The sequence below is a fragment of the Nanorana parkeri genome, unplaced genomic scaffold (genome assembly GCF_000935625.1).
Source record: "Nanorana parkeri isolate BGI_ZX_2015 unplaced genomic scaffold, ASM93562v1 scaffold423, whole genome shotgun sequence".
NCBI classification, from domain to species: Eukaryota; Metazoa; Chordata; class Amphibia; order Anura; family Dicroglossidae; genus Nanorana; species Nanorana parkeri.
This window is the reverse complement of record NW_017306691.1, coordinates 64113-80853: the sequence shown is the minus strand read 5'-3', so window position 1 is coordinate 80853 and position 16741 is coordinate 64113. Positions and strand designations below refer to the sequence as shown.

At 45.8% G+C, this 16741-nt stretch overlaps 1 protein-coding gene across 2 annotated transcripts in view; it reads right to left on the bottom strand.

Annotated features, from left to right (window-relative positions):
• Window positions 1-14993, bottom strand: part of COPS8 (COP9 signalosome subunit 8) — an 18918-nt gene extending 3925 nt beyond the window's left edge. Inside the window, exons 1-5 of one of the 2 annotated variants that reach the window (XM_018559938.1) lie at window positions 14835-14993; window positions 11513-11583; window positions 11384-11432; window positions 8944-9076; window positions 467-574 (exon numbers count right to left, since the gene is read on the bottom strand). In XM_018559938.1, the coding sequence (XP_018415440.1) occupies window positions 467-574; window positions 8944-9076; window positions 11384-11432; window positions 11513-11583; window positions 14835-14912 (439 nt within the window). In that variant the 5' untranslated portion in view covers window positions 14913-14993. The remainder of the gene's footprint in view (window positions 1-466; window positions 575-8943; window positions 9077-11383; window positions 11433-11512; window positions 11584-14834) is intronic. The other variant, XM_018559939.1, reaches the window with a different exon arrangement.
• Between the last annotated feature and the right edge of the window lie 1748 nt (window positions 14994-16741).

The following is a 16741-nucleotide window of genomic DNA, read 5'->3' as shown; positions in this document are numbered from 1 at the left end:
AACCACTTACAAAACACAAAAGTCATATTTTTATTTTTTCTGTACATAACACAAACAAATGTCCTCAGAATAATTAGTATGTGTGGAAGAGATATTTAGGTGCCATTTACTGTAGTGATGACATCCCTAGATGGGAGTCACATACATTAGAGAGGAATGATCCCAGAGCTTGAAAGCTAGAAAGCTGTGGAATGGGCATTTCCTAGAGCCTACACACATATGGAAGCGAGAACTGGTCGTGTCTCAGCTGAAAATGATTTGAGATAAACATGTCAAAACAGAAAAAAGTTTGTGAATTGAATGTTTGTGGGGTACTATATCAAATGCTTTAGCAAGGTCCAGATACACCATATCTACTCGTATTACTTTGTCTAAATGAATACGGACTTCCTCATGGAATGTTTAATAGATTGGTCTGACAAAAATGGTCCTTCATGCTCTTGGTCTTTTGTTAATCATAACCCACCTTTTACAGCGTCTTCAACAGAAAGTCCAACAAATGCTGCTAAATCATCAGCAGAAATTGATGTATAAGCTTGAGATACAAGTCCAAAGGCTCGCTGCCGTGTTTCATCTGAAATGGGAAAAGATAACACATTTGCTGTGGATAGTACAGAACCCATTTCATTCTATGCACTCATGCAGCCCTGTTTACAACATCTTAAAAATAATAGCACTGCGAATAACTACAGAATATGCATTATCTCAATGTCCCCTTCACCCCACATCTGAAAGATAGATTAGATATAGAGAGGAAAAACTAGAGGGTGATGTGTGGCATCAATGTATCAATACTCTGGAAGAAACCCATGGGTGGTGATGTAATAAACAAAAAGCAGCAGGATCAGGCAGCTGACTACTTACCTTTACCATCCATGCCTGCAAAGGGCCACCCAGAGAACTACTACAGCTTCTCCACTTCATAGTCATGGAAAGCATACCTGTAACTCTCTCCCCCCCCCGCCCACCCATTGCATCAGGCTAGGTATGTCATTAGGGAAATTTTCATTTGAATATCACAATAGAAATCAGAAAGTCATTTTTTGCACATTCATGTCAAGGGGGGCTCCGGGAACAGATGCGAGAGTAAGTGCCATGTGCGGACAGCCTATGCTATCTGCTGTCTGATCCTGCTCACCTAAACTACACAAAGATTACAAAGTTACCCAGGGATTCCTAATATTCAAGTAAAAACACACAAACATCTGATCTTTAGTTGGTAAAGACCACAACCCCAATCAAGTGTTGTTTAATGATTTCCTGCCATAGCTTTGACAGGAAAAGTAAGAAGCATGTAGGAGATTGCTGGAACTTCAAAGTAGTGGACTGCCACAGCAGGATCAAGAAGAACAAAAACACACCCTAATACCAATTATCTATGGGAAGAATTATTATTTGTAATGAATTCCATAGGAAAATCTACTCTATATACACAAACATTTCAAACATCTAAAGACCCTAATCTGCAGTTCATATTTTGGAGTATTCTAAACTAGATCAGTTAACGATAGGTTTTCTAGTCTTCAATGAACAAGTTCATTTGTGAGCCAGAGGCTCCATCTAGTGGCCAAAATTGAATATACATTTTACAACTAAAATAATTGAGGCCTTCTTTACACAATGTCCATTACGCTGCATTTTTCTGCACACCGCTGCACATGTACGTTGTAAACAGTGCACACAGAAAACCATTGTTTACGCCATACATGTGCAGTGATGTGCAGAAAAATGCAACTCAACGGACATGGTGTAAACCAGCCCTAAAAGGTAGAATCTGTTACTCTATAAAGCATGGGGTTTCAGAGCTCTTGTTTAGCACTGCATTAACATTGCTCAAAGCATATATAGAACAATTTCATCCCCCTATATGCACTACAACAATTATTAAATACAGGTTTAAATACAACTAGTTTCTGAATAGGTCTTTTACTTTAGGTTTTCTAGGCCATCATCAGTGCAGTGTATGAATACAATGGTTCTATGGAGTAGGGCTTGAGGACCAACAAAAAGTATAGGGAAGTAATCAGAAGCCTGGATGGTGCCTGTTCCGTCAATTCTATTTTGTAGCCGATCTGAACTAGCTCCAAAATGAACTTGTTTCTGGTCAGCTGCCTCCAGAGCGGGAAGAATTCCCACAGTCTTCCTCCCACCCTGAGCAATTGGTCATTGGGATTTATTGGGCTGCTGAGGTGGGTTAAAGAGGAATTTGCTTTTATCCTTTCCCTTTTTGAAGGCCCACCCTTTTGACTGGTCTTGTCCTTTACCGTAAAAACCCTGTTTTTCTTTATGGAAATTTTGACTCCTCTGACCACGAAAAAACTTTTTCCCCTGCTGCTTTGGTGGCAGCGGAAAACCTTTTTTCTTGTCCGCTGATCTATCCAACACCGCTTCCAACTCCTGGCCAAACAGCAAGTCGCCTTTGAAGGTGACTTGCATAGCTTTGCCTTGGAGGCAGCATCTCCTGCCCAAGTTTTGAGCCACAATGCCCTCCTGGAGGAGTTGATTAGCACCGTGGTTTGAGCCGAGTACCTGACCGCCTCAGCCGAGGCATCTGCAATGTAAGCGGCTGCCTTACTCAGTACGGGGAGGGAACCCAGCAACTGGTCTCGATCCGTACCAGACTCCAAGTGCACCTGTAGCTGATTCAGCCACACACCTAAAGTTCTAGCCACGCATGTAATCGCCAGCCCTGGTTTAAACCCTGCGCCCGCCGATTCCCATCCCTTCCTGAGCAAAGCCTTCGCTTTCCTATCCATCGGGTCCTTCAACGCTCCCATATGCTCAAATGATAAATCAGTCTTTTCTGCAACTTTTGATAAGGAGTCATCACGTCTTGGGCATTTCTCCCACAGGCCTGAGTCCTCCTCTGCAAATGGGAACCTGCGCTTGTGCCCCGCCGAGAAAAGCCTCCTTTCCTCTGGGTGCTTCCACTCCTCTTGGATCAAATCCGAGAGTGATTTGTGGACCGGGGAGGTACGCCCTCTCTTAGTTTGGAGCCCTTTGTAAAGCTTATCATGCACTGACAGCTCAGCCGACTCTTCTTTGATACCTAAAGTATCCCATATGGCTTTTAGAAGCTCACCTGTCTCAAATGAAGGAAATAGGAATTTTGTAGCTCTGCTGCTATGTAACTCTCTTTCCAACTCCAGATCCTCCGACTCCACTTGAGAGCCTGAGGATTCACTGGGCGCATGCTTGCTTACGCAGCTTTCTGCATAGCCCATGGAGCTACCTTCCCCCGATGTACCGGGTAAACTGGTGTCTACTAATGAACCCACTGGGCTCTGTAACACAGACCTGAAAGACTGAAACGTGGTAACCATTTCATCTCTCATAGAATCTATCAGACCCTTGAACATCCCAGCAGATTCTGTGGCCACCACTTTCTCTAAACAAACTTTGCATAAGGGTTTGGACCATGAAGGTGACATTTTGACATTGCAAGAAGCACACTTCTTCCCTTTTGGGCGAGAGCCGCTGGCTTATCCTCCGTGGCCTTGACCTGCATAAGACAGAAGGAAGCCGTCAGCCAGTACTCCACCCAACATGCAAGCAAAGTCTTAATAAAAGAAACACCCCCCAGCTTGTCCTGTGTAACAGGCCCCCCAATACAAGCGGGGTAAGGATAGGGGAGATTCTCCACAAAAAAACTCGCCTACCAGTACTATGATCTCCCAAATCTCTGGAGACAGCACACGGTCCGGCATCCGCAGGCATCCTTGCCCCTACTGCCGACCACGCTAACGGCCCGCTCCTGACGCCCCCACCGGCCGTATGTGGCCCCGTCGTCTCGAGGTGTGCAGCTTTATAGTCGTGGCCGAGTGGCGTTTGAATGTGGCAGCCTTACTCCCCAGAGGATCCGCTCATACTGACCAGCTCCTTTTATGCACCCAACAACCGGCGCGTGTGGAGATCTGGCCCGAGCCGGCGCACGTGAAGCGCGTCACGCGCTCCCATCGCCTCACTTCCGCCCTCACCGTGATGCTGCTACCGCCCATTTCCGAGTCCTGCAACACCACCAGTGAGCCGGCGATGCTGACACCTTCCCGCGCGAGACACCACGCGGTGTTCGCTCCGGGTAACAGCAAACAAAGGAGTCCAAGATGGCCCATAGGGAGGGAACAACTTCAAGGTAAGCACCTTACCCCTGCCCAAGCACCTGCCAGCATGCCACAGCGGTTCCCCAACTTGGCAACACAATCACAAGGGGGTGCTCCGCCGCCACTCACCCCACCACACTGCACACCGGGGGGGCCTCCATCTGGAGCCACACACGTCAGGAGGATGGTTTCCCTCCCTGAGCGACGGAGGGGAACCTTGGCCACTCGGATGGGGGTCCGATAAGGACAAAACCCTGTATGCGCTGCAGCAGGCAATACCCGGAGTAGTCCCAGCGCATGCACGGTTAGGCTCTGCCCTAAGGCAACAACACACAATGAGCCCCAAAATAACAAACATTACGATGTCCCTGTGTAGCCGGAGGAAACACAAAAAAACTGAATTGGAATGGAAGGAGTCTTTTTATTTAATGTGGTTGATCTGTTTCTTGTTGCAGGCAGGCAGAGCCTTCTCTCATGGGCTGTCCTGGAAGATGACTGGGGAAAATTATGTTGAGAAAGGACTAAAGGAAACCAAAAGACTTCCACTGTGCCATAGGGGCCATTGCTCCTGTACAATGAACGGATGGTGGTTAACTAGCCTGAAACAGAAGTATCCGTTTGAAATAACAGCAGTTCACTAAACGCCAGCAATTCTGACCATGAGGCACTGGGCTGGATTCACTCATGTTCATTGCGTTTATTAAGTGCTGACTGGGCTAATTGGAAACAATAGATTTAAGCTCGTCATTGCATGGAGTCTGTGATAAGAAATACAGCCCAACGAACATAGTGTAAATGGGCCCTAAAGGAATTAATCGGTCATCGCCGTCGTCCATCGATCATCATCAGCGATTTCTTCCATTAGCTGTTGCAGCTCTAGAGATGTGCGAATTCTTTCCTTTCCAAAGCTCTGCTGAATTACACACTGGTTTATTGGAGGATTTTTGGTTCCTTTAGTGCCTTAGTATACCCTTCGGGTTATACTTCTTCATTGGTCCCTGAACCCTTCCCTATAGAAGCCATGGTTTCCATACATTGCATTAATGACCGTCAATAAGCCTAAAACAGCTGTGTGCAGTTTGGAATAAATGGTTCTATAATATTAGACTGCATCTGTGCTATACACCAGCAGTTCTAGATGCATGGTGGGCCATGGAGCTTAAAGGATCCACCCACTATTCTGAAATGAGAAAAGATCACTTTTTTTTAGAAAAGTGATGGAATGAGACGTGAATAGCTTCTTAGAAAGATCTACTGTGCTATGTTTTAGCTTCCTGTAATGCTTAGCACAGCTGCACGAACATGAGAAAGGTCAGTAATCCAAGCCACATAGGGCTCTATTGCTTTGCACAATGTGCCAGGCCAACAGTGAACATAATATTAGATGCGACTCCATGCTAAACTGCCTAATTAAACTCCCAAACTAAGCCCCCGCCTACCAGCTGTGCTTTCATCTGTGCAGCTAACAAATAGTGGTTTCAATATGCCCAGTGCTCATTTTACCTGAATAAACTGAATTAAAATAAATATATACCCTAATATGTCCTGTCTTCTTGTGTGTATATACACCCGAATGCATACTGAAGTTAAATATTGCAAACATTCATTTGTGACTTTTAAACAATATAGTGTCCATATACAAAAATTCCTTTAAAAGTTCGCTCCCACCTCGCATCTCGTTGTAATCCTCTTGTGTTCTCAATATAAACATCTCTGTGCTACCTCTAATAAAAGGGCTCTCTCATCTGGCCCATGTTTGGACCGGTGTCTTTATTCAACCTCACCTACTACTGTATGCATCTACAATGGAGAGAAGCAGCAGACATGTCCTGGCTTGTCTCGGTGCTCCTTTCTCCACAGCAACCATGTTACTGCACTATTTAAATCTCCACCAGGAATATTTCTCATTCACCACCTCGTCCTGCTTGTTCCACCTTCAGTCATTTAATGTGAACCTCTTATGGAACCAAAATCACCTTCTGTTTACTCTACCTCCATTGGTCAAATGACACATTCAAGCTCAGCTGCATACACTCACTGGCCACTTTTGTTAGCTTACACTTGTTCAACTGCTTGATAACGCAAATATCTAAACAGCCAATCACATGGCAGCATTTAGCCACGTAGACATGGTCAAGACTAAAGTTCAAACCGAGCATCAGAATGGGGAAGAAAGGCGATTAAAGTGGCTTTGAACGTAGCATGGTTGTTGGTGCCAGGCGGGCTGGTCTGAGTATTTCAGAAACTGCTGATCTACTGGGATTTTCACGCACAACCATCTCCATACAGAGAATGGTCTGAAAAAGGGGAAATATCCAGTGAGTGGCAGTTCTCTGTGTGAATATGCCTTGGTAATGCCAGAGGAGAATGGCCAGACAGGTTAAAGCTGATAGGGATATTTTCATGCCATGCTTAGGGCCCCTTAGTACCAATTGAGCTTGTTTAACCTCTTGCCGTCCGCCCGTTAAGATAAAACGGACGGACGGCAGACTCGCATCAGCGGGTTGCCGTCTCCAGACGGCATTTTTTTCCTGCTCGCGCGCGCACGGGCAGGAAAGACCCGCTAATTTGCTCTATGTGTCCCCAAAAAAGGGTATAAAATGAATTTCAGTACAGCGCTGCATGACGGAATAAATGTCAAAGTACCGCAGAGCTGAATACTGAAAAATGGCCTGGATGGGAAGGGGGTTTAACACCCCAGATGTCAACTGGTTAAAGCCACAGACGACCCAAGTAACGATGCCGACCAATGATGATAACGCTCAATCTAGTTTCTTGAACATAATAATGAGTTCACTGTACTCAAATGATCTCAAGCCAATAGAGCACCTTTTTTGAAGTGGTGGAATGGGAGATTCGCATCATGGATGTGCAGCCAACACATCTGCAGCAGCTATGTGATGTGATCATGTCAATATGTATCAAACTCTCCAAGGCAGGGGCGCCCACTATTTTTCGTCTGGAGATCTACTTCTCAAATGACAAGCTCATTGAGATCTACCAACGAAAAAACACCTGCATTCAGGGGCGGAAGGGGGCGTGGGCTGCGCAGGCAGGCCCCTCGCCCACAGTGCGATCGCCTGCATTAGTGCCTGTGTTCCAGTCCAGTGCGATCCGCAAAAATGCTGCGAGCACTATTTTTGCAGATTGCACTGGACCGGAATGCAGGCACTAATGTGCCTGTGTTCCGAGTGCGGGCGAACGCACTGTGGGCGATGCCATTGACTTCAATACAGTTCCACACCCCCTCCCGCACCGGAACGCAGAGAGACGGCCTGCTTACATTTCAGTGCATTCCAGTACATTACAGGTCCCGGCGTCCTGTCCTCCCGTGGTGCTCGTGTGGCCGACATTGCACATGGGGTGTCCTGCACCTTTCCATCTGCAGCGTCTGACACATTCAGCCGGCAGCCGCACGAGCACCACGGGAGCATAGCCGTAGCCAGCTCCTTTTGCGCCTGAGGCAAGGAAAAAAAACAAAGTTTTTTAAATTTATTTTTTACTATTTTTTATTTTATTTTCATTATTTATTTTTATTTATTTTACATTTTCATAATTATTATTTTTTTAACTCTTTTTCTGCAGCCTCTATTCTAAATGAATGGAAAGCACAGAGGCTTCCCATTCATTAAGAAAATATTTTACTATCAAGCTGTTTCTGAATGGGGAGGAGCCTCTGTACAGAGTGCTTCTCCCCATTGAGAAACTTATGAATGAACAGGAGGTGATGTAAATCACCTCCTGTTCATTCATTTATAACTGGGGACACATAGTACTATGTGTCCCCAGTTATTTACAAACACTGGAGTGATCAGCCGATCGCTCCAGTGTTTGTCCTACACAGAGGATTGGTACATACTAGTGACATGTACCGATCCTCTGCCGCTCGTCCACGCACAGGGGGGCTGCAACTTCTCTGGATCCCGAGCCGCGGGGGGGGGGCGGAGCCGCTGTGACAGAACGGATGAGCAGTGAGGGGAGAGAGAGGCGCCGGCTGTCAGATCCTGGCCGAGCGTCTCTCTCCTCACTGCTCTGCATTAGTTAGTGACAGCGGCTCTGTCCTCCGCCCTCCCCCGGCGCCGGTTCCTTCACTTCTTCTCGGATCCCCGCTGGGGAGAGCAGCGGGGATCCAAAGAAGCGGTGGGAGGAGAGGACATGGCGATCTACCAGTGATCGCTACGCGATCGACTGGTAGATCGCGATCGACCTTGTGGGCACCCCTGCTCTAAGGAATGTTTCCAGCACCATGTTGACTATGCCACAAAGAATTAAGGCAGTTCTGAAGACAAGAGGGGGACCAACCTGGTACTAGCAAGGTGTACCCAATAAAGTGGCCAGTGAGTGTATACAAGAAAAACTCACATGGTATAAAATCCTTTCACCTCGTGTTAAAAAATATTTTAAAAATCGCTCATATTGCCTAGTGCTATAACCAGAACTGTGTCCGTTCTCCCCTGCGGAGGGGAGTTTTGCTACATACAGACACTTAAACTGGTGCTGGTTATAAACAAACCTGTATTACTTCAATACAGTAAAGTGAGGCCTCAGACCTGGCTGTGTTGTCTGGCAGGGGTGCCTTGATTACAAGGCTGGTTGAAATTAATTTTAAATTCTTTGCCTAGTAAAATAATTTAAAAATATGCTTTTCAGTAACATATGTAGCCTTTTATCTGGAGATCTGCTTTGAAACAAATCAAATGCTTTGGCTATGATCCATTTCAGGTACAGTGGTAAATGTATTCAATAAACAGAAGACAAAAAAGTGACCTCAGACTGCCATCAATCTATGGACATTTCACCAAAGACGTTGGAGACTTTCCCTCCAGCTGAAAAGGAACCTTACCTCTTACTGCCTCCATGATGGGCAATATGTTTTCAGACCACTGATGGGCAGCTATGGAGGCATATATTCCAGGAAAATCTCTTTGCCAGATCCTCTGACCCACCTCCCAAATCCAACCAAGCTCTGCATTGGCCTGAAGAGAATAAGAACAGTATATCAGCAACGCAAACAACTAACAATCAATTAACAAGTATATCCAGTGGCACAAACTTACATGATGTTTAATCGAAAACTATACTCCTCTGTGTTACCAGTTCAAGTAATCACCTTACAGGCTACAGCAGCCTTCCTCAACCGGGGTGCCATGGCCCCCAGGGTGCCTTCTTTGCTTCCTCAAGGGTGCCTTTTTGCAGCCTCATGCTTTTCCATGGTGCAGTGAGGCCAGATGCCAGCACTATGGAAATGAATGACGGGATCTATTCAGAAGGATTGAAGTTCGCCTCCCTCCTTGTTCGCCCTCCAGTTCTCTGTCATGCTGCCACAGCTGTGGCTTCTGCTGTGATGGTAGGACTCTGATGTGACAGAAGACTGAGGACTCTGATGTGAAAGAGGGGACTCTGATCATTAGGGTGCAGTGACTGAGTGACTGAGAAACACTGGGTTACTTTATGACCTCCACCATTTTTTATACTACAGCAGAGGACCAAGTTCAAATATAACTGTGTGTACAGAATTAAATGGATATGCCAATAGCTTTTGCATTCAACTGTATTCCTAGTGATATCTTATTTTCAACTGAAATGACAATGTTGTGGAATGATCTTGAATCACACACCCACTTTTACATTAAAAAGGGAACCCCTTAAAAACCATTTGTATATGGTAAATAAAACAATATGGCTCAATGAATCCAGCTGAAGCCTAGAGTCAAATGCTGGAAGCCAACTATTCTACAATGAAATATGCAAGCTCTATATAAAATAACAGAGCTGGGTTGATGCACAGTAAAAAGCGTAGACATACATTGTAATAAGCAGCAGATGCTTTATTTCAGATTAAACGACTTAAATACCCATTACACAAGCTTGCCGCCCCAAAGCAGAGCAATGCAGGATTTGCAGGAAACGCAAGGAAGAGATTTTATCAAGAAAGCCAAGAACAGATTCAGGCTGTTATGTAGCATAAAGCCATCTGTCGCTCATTTATCAAAGGACTTGCCAAGGTGTGCGCAACTCCCCTGTCTGTAAACATGGACAGCAAACTAAGACAGCTTTGTAAATATCTGGCCTAGATTGATCATACTTTCAAAATGTTATGCTTAAATCAGATGAACCTGTAATTAGAGGCTATGACCTCTACTGTTACAATGCTACTGCTGAGCAGCAGACAGGGGTCATTAAGAAATAAGGAAGGCAGGAAAACAAAATCATAATGCGTTGAATCACTACAGAAAATATACATGTATGAATACAAAGGTGTGCCCAAATAACGCACGCACGCTCTTTTTCTGACATACACTTCTATTAGATGGTGTTTCCCCCAAAGCATCAGCAAAATATCTTATAATGACCATAAAGCTCTCTTCAGAATGGTGGAACTGTCTTCAAAGACAAGTATTGAGAGAGTAAGATATACTCTTCCCAATCCTTGGAGCCAGTGTGGACACTGTGGCAGTCACACACCAGCTCTATTCCAAGAGCTGAGCAGTCATGAATCGCTCATCTCACCTCCTTCTCCCTACAGAGAGCAGTGACTATCAGTCACCACCCACAGGGATTACCCCCCTCCCTTCTCTGTTGCATCAACGCTGACTGGAAAGACAGACAGGGGAGGGGGCGGGCACTGAGAGGCATAGCCAGCTGTCAATCATGCAGCCAGGAGGATTCCGTCAGAGCGTGGCTCTGAGCGGTCAGTATATAACAGCTGTAACCAACTATATGCTGAGACCTGTGACCCAAAAGAGAAGTAAAGACAAAAAAAGGTTTCGCTTTACTACACTTTTAAAAGCATGTTGGTCAAGGATGTCTTAGCTGTCATTACCTGGCTAGAGAAGGAAGGGAAGAAGCTATTCAAGTGCAATGTGTGCTTAAATAGCTTCTTTGGAGTCGAAAGGTTACACTAGGGGTCTGATGTCACCTTAAAGAGAACCTGTTACCTTCAGTGTGCTATCACATAAGGGGTTTGTGAGCCCCCCCAGTGATAGCAGTGAAATGCTTGATTAGCTTCACAGCGGCCAGAGAATGAGGGCTACGAACGCATGTTGGCTGATCTCCCTCCTCTCTCTTCACTGTATGCACCATTGTAAATAATGGTAGCTCTTACATTTCTATTGTCACAGGTTCCCTTACAGCTGGGTGGCCAACAGGGGACCCCACAATAGATTAGTTTTTGTACGTTTGCCAATAAGTCGTTTTCTCTTGTTACATTACCTCATGACACACACAGGAACTAATTTGTGTAAAATGTTCATGTTAAGCAAACCCAAACAGTGAATACTTACAGATTTAATAGGCGGTGGGATCCTTTTCCACAGGTAACGACCATTGTTCCTAGATAACGAGACAAAGCATTACATGGAAATGCCAATAATGCTAAAATAAAGAAAAATGATGAAGACTGAACAACTTACATGTCATTGTGCAAAAGATACAGAGCCAGCAGCTGACTATAAATGTGAGGAGCGGCCACACCTCCAGGAGCCTGGACACACAAAGAGATAAAGAAGCGGAACAATGTGAAGAGGGCAGAGGGAGCTGATCTGAATACACAGGCTGTAAGGTAAGGGCCCAGTCACACCGCAGCTGGTATGCAGTGCCCAGCACACTACTGATGCATTGATCCCAGCACATCGCACTGCGTTTTGTTTTTTTTAACTTTATTGCAATGTCACTTTCATTTAGTTCTACAGGCACAGCGGGGTGCAAGGCGGTTGTACCATGTCACTTCCCACTGCACTGAAAAAGGTAATGCATGCCGTGCTTTTTTATTTCTTAAGTGCACACCACCACATTCAATTACAATGTGGTGGTGTGAATGGTACTCATACCTGACAAAGCAAATTAGCTTGTCTTGCGATGGGGCTGCAATGGCTGTTTCTTTTTCTCCGAGCATATGGTGTGAATGGGCCCTAAATGGGACTCAACACTTAATACTCACGAATAACAGTAACAGCACCACCTGTTTAACCCCACAATTCGATACATCTGTTAAAGAACACTACTTTCTTTTATGTCTGCAGATAGAAAAAAAGTGTATGTACAGGTGAAACTTTTTTTTAGTTGTGTATAGATTAGGGAAGGGTTAGACCATGAACGAAGATGATATAGCTCTCTGTGACCCTGCTGGGAAGATTCAACCTTCTAACTGACCTTATGACAGAACGTGTGGGGGAAATCCAAGAGCAAGAGGGTGAGGTACAGTCATATGAAAAAGTAAGTACACCCCATGGAAATAGTTGACTTTTTGTTTCCCAACATAGAGTTGATCTTTATTCAAAAAGTCTGTACAGATGAGGGGGATATACTTGAACAAATGACTGGCATGGTATATGCGTCCTCATTCTACATGAAAAAAACTGCAGATTTGTAGCCTAACAATAAAAGGGAGCACACCCTACTGCTTCAAATGTCACAGAACTAGAATCCAGTGTTCCAGATTAGGGTCAATTATTCTAACCTCCCGAGGGAGTATGCAGGCACAACTTGTCTTATTTAAAGTAGAACTCCGGCCAAATAAAATCTTAACCCTTGCAGTGGGGCTACCCCTACACTGAAAGGGTTAAGTTCTCGTTTTGTCTAGAGAGCCAAAACAACAGAGACACTCTCTCAAACCTTGGAGCCGGCATGCTGCTAGACCGATCCCTGTAGCCTTGCACCCCCTCGTGCCCCGGTTATCTAAAGCCTTGTGAGTCATCATATCTAATATACTGTATTGGACGCGAGGAAGCCGAGGGACATACCACCTCTGCATGAACCGGTCTAGCAGCCAGCTGGGTCCACGATTTAGGTCAGTATCTATGTTATTTTACCTCCCTAGACAAAATGAACACTTAACCCTTGCAGTACAGGGGTAGCCTCACCTCAAGGGTTAAGATTTCATATATCCAGAGTTGTTCTTTAAAGGAGAACTATGAGATGAGTGATTTCCACTCACCTCATAGTTCTAGCCGACCTGTGACAATGAGACTGTCACAGGTCGGCTCAGTAGATCGGGAGGTGAGCGAACAGATACCAGGTTCGGCTCTCTGCCGTGACAGGGGGAGGGGCTGGATTCCCCTCTCCGATCTGCCAGCGCTGACTGGGAGAACGGACGGGGGGGGGGGCGGGTACAGCTGGCTCTGCCTCTAGATAGGCAGAGCCAGCTGTCACTCACGCAGCTGGGCGGATCCCGTCATCTACGCCGGGATCCGCTCCGGCGTCTCAGTATACCGCGAGCTGTAGCTCGTGATATACTGAGCCTAGGGTGACGGGAGGACGCTAGTTTGTGTCCTCCCGTTACCCTAAGGAGAACTATGGGGAAAAACACTGACCCCATAGTTCTCCTTTAACTTCGATCACCAAGTCCAATTGTGTTTTTGTAAAAATGTGTCAAAATACACTTAATATGCATCTCTAGGCAGGAGTGGGGAAGGGACAGACCCCGTGTCAAATTGTTATTGCTGTCCTCTCGTTAGCGAGCTTCACCCCACTGTTTGTACTGCTGACCATTGTCACCAAGAAAGAAATGAGGAAATCCAAAAGGTTACAGTTCTCCCCTGAACAACAGACAGGGAGAAAGCTTCTAATGGGGACACCTTTTCTGAGGACAACTTCCAAAGAGGAGGAGATTTTCTCTTTCTGTTGCATCTCTGAATAAAATGTTTCCTCAATGGTACACATACTGGAAATAAACCTAGAGCGATCTGCCAGCAACTGCAGTCTGCCTAGGAATAGCACACTCCTCCAGTTAGACAACCACCAATGCACACAGTTTGATCTCTACATAGCTCCTCCCAACCAGCCCATTGTTTGCATTAAGGTCCCCACACACCTTACGATAATCGTACGATAATCGCGGGAAATCCCGCGATCGTACGATTATCGTAAGGTGTGTGGAAGCCGTGCGACCTCTACTACTGTAAGGTCGCACGACTTTGAACTTACGGACATGTTCGAAAACCCGCCGAGCATCGTACAACGTTCGGCGGGTTTGTGGCATGTCCATACGATAACAGCCGTACGGGCCGGTGTGCGCAAGCGCACACTGCCCGTTCGCCATTGCGGTCATCGGAAGCCCGCCCCTCAGGGGCGTGGCTTGCGATCGCAAGTACGATCTGCCTATGCAAGATAGGCAGATCGTACGTTTTTTTTAAGTACCTTACAACCATCGCAAGACAAAAGTCTTGCGATGGTTGTAAGGTGTGTGCCCAGCCTTAGGGCTGAGGAGTCTTGAGACAGGTATGGAGACAGGGTGCGGTGATGTTTTCAGGAAGCTACGCACAGCACCCTGCTGGTCCCTCCAGCCAGTCATGATCTGCCTGCACTGCATAGAGAAGCACAGAGACCCAGTAATGATAGCAGTGGATCTAAAATAAGATGTGATTGAAGCACAAAGGTTTTATTTTGAAATAATCAGCACGTTGATTCGGGGAGGGATGACCAGTGAAATATAAAGTATAGCACACAGTACAGAACAATGTATGTGCAAAGTGCAGACCTATAACCAGCCAGGTGTCAGTGTACCATAGTCACATGGTGACAGATTCATTCTCATAGGATGTTATATGGGTCACTGAGCTCTTCTCTTACCGCCTTACTAAACGTCCTAACATCTATATCACACAAGGCTGATCCCTTATTGTGAGCTCTCACAGCCTGCTCCACCTTAACAGTGGGAAATACTGCATGACAGCCGTGTGCACAGAGCAGCACTCTTATGACCCCTATGAGCAGGCCATACGGAGCACGTCTCACCTCCAGCTCCTGTTCCTCGCATTGTTCTAGAAGCCTCTGATATGACACCGGATTTTCCGCCATCACGGCAACTGGCATCTTCCCCGCGGGCCCCCGGGGCCTCCGTCCTGCACTGCAGCAAAAGACTTCCGCTTCCGGGGAAGGTCACGTCACGAACGTTTCCTTTAGATTGGTTGAAAACGAAGCGGTCTGTGATTGGAGGAGACCGTGGAACGCACTGTTGGAACGCACACGCTTCCTTCTCCTTTCTTCGTCATGGTTAACAGGTGTTCTGGCACACGGGCTTCAAGGAGAAAATGCTGGATGGCTTCATGTTCCAAAACTAAGACACACATTGCATTATCACTGCGGGAAACACACAGAATGTGACACGAGGAACATAAATGACTCTTTATTAGCAATTTTAGCACACAGAGAGTGATTTATCAATACTATTTGCTACTTATCTGCCTGTATTATCCAGCGGTGTCTGCATGCAGGTGCACGCGTCCATAGACTTACCTTGCGTCTCTGCTCGTCTCCCAGCTGAGAATCCGAACTGCGCATGCGCCCGCCCCAAGATGATTTGCAGCCGCCCGAGCAGTTTCAAGGAAAGTTTAAACCGCTGTTAAAGCGGGTTTTAAAAAAAAAAACTTTTTGCCTATATCTACTGCTTCATAGCAGTAGATATAGGCAAAAAACAGGGTTTAGAACCCCTTCAAGGATTAGTAGTTAGTTTTCATCCTCGAACAGCACCTGTGCTCATTACAACCCAATGACTAACATCTCATATAAGCTTTAATGTGTAAATGGCATTTCAAAAGTTTTCAATCTTCTGAAAGCTACAGCTTTCATTAAGGTCTTTGTTCAGTCAATTCCTTTAATGGGGTCTCCTAATTGTGCTCCTGTATTGTTCACAGTGGTCACCCCTGGTTAAGACTTAAAAGGAAATTCTACCTATTATTATAAAAAAGGCACACTTCATAAAAGAAAAATGGGCATTATATATATATTGCATTGCAACCACGATGAGTAGATCACAGGTACAGTACGCTGTCTCCTGCAGACTCTTCCTCCCTTCCATGTAAGTACCTCGGTACAGACATTCAGTAACGGACTGGAGGAAAAGAGATCTGCAAGTCCCTCTGTCGCAGTGGCTGATGGGACTTGTACTTTCTCCATTCACAGATCCTATCAAAGGATCTGTGAATGGATGACATATCTGTGTGGGTGGAGCTATACACAGCAGCGCCAGATTCAAACAACAGCAACCTGCAGGGAAAAGAACACCATGATTCAGATAAGTGGGGCGGCAGTGGGTTTGCAATATGGTCATGTTACACCCTGGCTATGGGTGTAGTATGAAACATGGTCGCAAAGGTAAACTCTGCCGTTAAACAAGTCTCATCTGAAACAAACTGTCTTTAGCCTTCCCCCAGAGGACAAAATACATGTAGCACTTTATCCTGTTTTAACTGTGCTTTTGGATGTAGAGCTTGCATGGTTGATAGCACACCACCCTCCCCCACCTCTTTCTGACCATGTTGCTCTGTAGGAGAATAACTAATTAGCGCTGATTAACAGTACTTGTCAGAGGAGCCCGAGTGTGCTGATCTCCCTTTTGGCTCTGTTCACACCTAGGCGTATCGAATGTGCGCATTTGTCACGCATTTCTACCACGATCCGCTGTAAAAAAAACGCACAACAAACGCGTGGTTCTGAGGGCTACTTGGCTGTATCCCAATAGAAACGCGCTACAAAAACGCCGCAAAGAAGCTCATGTGCCTTTTCAGGTGTAGGCCATTTTGTAGTGCGTTCAGACGGGCTGAAATACGGCAAGGTGTGAACCAGACCCATAGAAAACAATGGGATTTTCATGTTTGAGCGTTTTGTAAAGCGTTTGTAGAGCGTTGAACGCGCTACAAAAC